The following is a 4,681-nucleotide window of genomic DNA, read 5'->3' on the forward strand; positions in this document are numbered from 1 at the left end:
TGTTAGAAACCATTCACTCATCCACCGATATATACCCCCCATTTCATTTTAATAAGAGAATCTATTTAGTTTTAGCTGGGTACAGGATATCCAGCTAGAGAGAATTGATTTCCCAAGCCTCCCTTGCAAAATATGCCTGACCACACAATTAGTAACCACTACTAATGGTGGTGTAGTAGTTAACAGCTACCGCTGCTAACCAAAAGATCAGCAGTTTGAATCTACCAGGTACTCCTTGGAAACTCTATGGGGCAGTTAGTTCTACTCTGCTCTGTAGGGTCGCTATGAGTCAGAATCAACTCGACAGCAAGGGGTACTAGTACCAATACCAGTTGCTGTTCACTCAGTTCTGACTCACAGGGACTCCATGTGTGTCAGAGTACAGCTGTGCTCCATAGGGTTTTCAATGGCTAATTTTTTGGAAGTAGGTCACCAGGCCTTTCTTCCAAGGCACATCTGGGTAGACTCAAACCTCCAACCTTTTGGTTAGCAGTTGAGCACATTATTGTTTTCACTTTTCTAAGGACTCTGAAATATGTGAGGCCTATTCCAGTACCTCTGGGGTCATGTCTTTGAAAGGAAACCGATTGTCTTCAACTAGCTGTCCCTTCTTGCTGGCTATAGAATAGAGTGGCAAAATCTTGGGCAGACACCTCAGGCACAGAGATGGTGCCTACTTATCGAAAGTAGCAGATTCGCTTCACCAGTCTGGTTCCCTAGACGACCTCATGGAAAAGAGCCCATCTATTTGCACTGAACTTTTGTATGAGAGAAATATGTTTTAATCTTATTTGAATTACTATAGATTTGGTTCTCTTTTTTACTTGTGTTTAGGCCTATACCTTATCTGCTATAACTTCCCTGGGATTACCATGGCATTATTAATAGTCTCCTTAAAAAGATGTGGAAGTTTAAAGTATATTAAGATTATATTCTAAGCTCAATTACTTAGGATGTTAAAAATATAAAACTGGCTTGAGGCTATGGGACATAAACCATTACAGCAAGAAGATGTTTTTCTGCATTTTTACTCTTAATTTACTGACAATATGGTCCTGTACCAGAGCTCTTTGTCTATAGAACTAGGTAAAGCATTCTGCAATAAGTGTTTTTATTTTTTTACCTTTCTATTCGTTTCTTATTCTATTTTCTAATTCAGAAGAGTTTTTATATCTCCATTTTCCTATGACTAAACTAGTTTTATAACACATTATTTAAAAAACGCTGCTTTAGGATTTGTCAGTTATATCATCTATTTGTTAAATATCTGCTTTAAAAATAAAACTATTACTTGCAATTTTTTTTATTATTGTACTTTAGAAGGTTTACAGAACTAGCTTCTCATTAAACAGTTAGTACACATATTGGTTTATGACATTGGCTACCAACCCCACGACATGTCAGCACTCTCCCTTTTCAACCTTGGGTTGCCTATTACCAGCTTTCCTGGCCCCTCCTGACTTCTAGTCTTTGACCCTGGGCTGGTGTGTCCTTTTAGACTCATTTTGTTTTATGGGTCTGTCTAACACTGAAGGGTAAACCTCAGGAGTGACTTCAGTACTGAGTTAAAAGGATGTCTGCAGGCTATTCTCTCGGAGTTTCTCCAGTTTCTGTCAGGCCAGTAAGTCTGGTCTTTTTTTGTTAGAATTTTGTTCTACATTTTTCTCCAGCTGTGTCTGGAACCCTCTATTAAGATCCCTGTCAGAGCAGTCAGTGGTGGCAGCTGGGCACTATTCAGTTGTGCTGGACTCAGTCTGGTGGAGGCTGCAGCAGTCATGGTCCACTAGTCTGCCGGATCAATCCCTTTCCTGTGACCTCAGCTTTCTTCATTCTTATTTGCAATTTTGGTGTAATCTGCAGATTCCTTTCTAACAGATGTATGTGTGCTTACGAGTGTGTGCTTATGTGTGCATGCACATGCCGACACACACAATTACTTCCTTGAGTTTAATAAGTATTCTTTTTTTCTCTTTTTTCTTATCTAGTAAGAAATTTACTCTTAGCAGAGCTTTAATAATGAAAACCAAACCCAGCACCGTGGAGTCAATTCCAACTCATGGCGACCCCATAGGACAGAGTAGAACTGCACCTTAGAGTTTCCAGGGAGTGCCCGGTGGATTCAAACTGCCGACCTCTTGGTTAGCAGCCATAGCACTTAACCACTACGCCACCAGGGTTTCCAGCAGAGCTTTCGTACTCATTAATTCTCATCTGTAATTATTTTTTCTCAGTTTCTTTGGGCACTTTTAACAGATTGTCATTTTGTACTTCCTCCACTACCCAACAACTTGATTTTTTTCTTGATTCCATGTTTCCAGTAGCAAAACAATAACAAAGTAGGACTACAATAAAAGAGAGTAAGAGGGACATTGAGGTTCAACCCATTTTAATAGACAACCTAAGAATACATCCTCCCTATGAAGCACAATGGTGGATGTCAAATGAGATCTTGAAACGAGCAGATAAATGCAAGATATGATTAAGATGAGTCGAACTGTTGTGCTAATGTTTACGGGTTCCTGGTGTTCCATGGCTTGTCATTACCTAGGTCTTGATGTAGATTTTAACAAAAGTCAAGTTGAGATGTAAAAGCACTAAATTGACTTAAAGGCTGTTGATGGCCAACAAGATGAGGGAACTGTCAACTACAGGTTGCTAAGGGCATCCACACCAGGAAGGACTTTACCTTCCAGAAGCTCTAGACTGGCACCTCCTCCAGTGCTCACATGGCTGACTTTATCTTCAGTGTTCCATTTGGCACAGCAAGTAGCAGTGTCTCCACCACCTATTATGGTGATACACCCCTTGGAAGTGGCTTTCACAATTTCATCCATGAGGGCTTTGGTTCCCTGGGAAAAAGCACTCCATTCAAACACCCCTACAGGTCCATTCCACACAATTAGCTTGGCTTGGGACACAATTTCAGCATACTTCTTGTTGCTCTCAGGACCACAGTCCAAACCCATCCAGCCAGCAGGTATGCCAGATGCTACAGTGGCTTGGCCAACTTTGGCATTCTCATCAAACTTGTCGGCAGTGACAAAGTCGACAGGAAAGGTCATTTTCACACCATTATTCTTGGCTTTGGATATAATGTCTGTGACAATCTTGGCTCCCTCTTCATCAAACAAGGAAGCACCAATCTCCATGTTGTTGAGTACCTTAAGGAAGGTGTAAGCCATTCCACCACCAATAATCATCTCATTGACCTTATCCAGCATATTTTTGATAAGTTGGATCTTGTCTGCCACTTTGGATCCACCAAGTATGGCCAGAAAGGGTCTCTCTGGATTTTCTAAGGCTTTAGAAAAGTACTCCAGCTCTTTCTTCATCAGGAACCCAGATGCCTTCTGGGGTAGGTTCACTCCCACCATGGAACTGTGGGCCCTGTGAGCAGTGCCAAAAGCATCATTGACATAGACATCTCCCAGCTTGGAAAGTGATGCTCGGAAAGCTTCTACTTTAGCTGGCTCAGCCTTAATCTTCTTTCCAGAAGCATCTTGACCCTTCCCTTCTTCCTCCACATGAAAGCGCAGGTTCTCCAGCAGGATGACTGAACCAGCTGCTGGGTTAGCACAGGCTTTCTCCACTTCTGAGCCTACACAGTCCTTCAGAAAAAGAACATCCTTATCTAGCAAAGATTTAAGCTCAGCAGCAACAGGCTCTAAAGAGTATTTGTCAGGCATGGGAACACCATCAGGTCGGCCTAGATGGCTCAAAAGAACTACTGACTTGGCTCCGTTATCTAGGCAGTACTTGATGCTTGGGATGGAAGCCTTGATTCTCTGGTTGTTTGTAATTTGGTTTTGCTTCATAGGAACGTTGAAGTCTACTCTCATGACGACTCGTTTCCCTTTAACATCCAGTTTGTCCAAAGTCAACTTACTAGAAAGAGACATGTTGAAAAAACAAAGTTATAGGCCGACACCAGGATGAAGGTGTTAAAGAACCTGCTCTACTGCCGGTGGGAGGCCGGTTGTCCGTGGTGATTTCTAACGTTCTTCCTCCTGCTCCGCCCCTTCCTTTTCTGCGTTCGTGCACGACAGCCATGATTGCACTGGGCAAAGAAACCTAGCTCTACTATTGGTCAGTGGTGCTGTCCATCACAGTTTTGGTTTGTTTATTGGCCCAGATTTGAAGGGCCTTGGGCTGGAGAGGAGCCCGGAGTGGCCATACCCGGGTTGGGGTGTGGCAAGAGTAGGGGAGATGAATAAACCCTGGAGCTCCGTGGGCAAAAAAGAAACCGGTACTGGTATTTAAAAAAAAAAAGGAAGACAACCATGCCCTCAATCCATGTCAAATCATAATTATTTGATGTATAAAAACCTTTGTGGTACCAAATAAGAGGAGATTTTGAAATAATGGGTCTATGAAAACTTGTTTATTGAAGGCAATTTAGCGTCTTTTTTTTTTTTTTTTCCTCTGTTGATAAATATTTCTGTTAAGGCTTTAACTTACTTTAGATATATTGCAGGGTGGGATGCGAATGATGTTATGTTTTATACACTTTGTTTTTTCCATTCTCAGACTACCATGAAAGGCTGCTTTTTGGCTTCTGCAGATTTCCATAAAATAACCGAAGAGAGAGCATGAGTAAGAAGCACTGAAGGTGATGGTCACTTATATCTCTCAGGCTACAAAGTCATGGTGAGAATCCTTAAATTTTCTTTCCTCTCCTCTC

At 41.8% G+C, this 4,681-nt stretch overlaps 1 protein-coding gene across 1 annotated transcript; it reads right to left on the reverse strand.

Moving 5' to 3' along the window:
* Positions 1-2,544: 2,544 nt before the first annotated feature.
* On the reverse strand, positions 2,545-4,351 carry PGK2 (phosphoglycerate kinase 2). The gene has a single exon (XM_003404443.4). It carries the CDS (start codon positions 3,897-3,899, stop codon positions 2,646-2,648), a length of 1,254 nt encoding a protein of 417 aa, XP_003404491.1. The 5' UTR covers positions 3,900-4,351; the 3' UTR covers positions 2,545-2,645.
* Between the last annotated feature and the right edge of the window lie 330 nt (positions 4,352-4,681).

This window comes from Loxodonta africana, chromosome 1 (genome assembly GCF_030014295.1).
Source record: "Loxodonta africana isolate mLoxAfr1 chromosome 1, mLoxAfr1.hap2, whole genome shotgun sequence".
NCBI classification, from domain to species: Eukaryota; Metazoa; Chordata; class Mammalia; order Proboscidea; family Elephantidae; genus Loxodonta; species Loxodonta africana.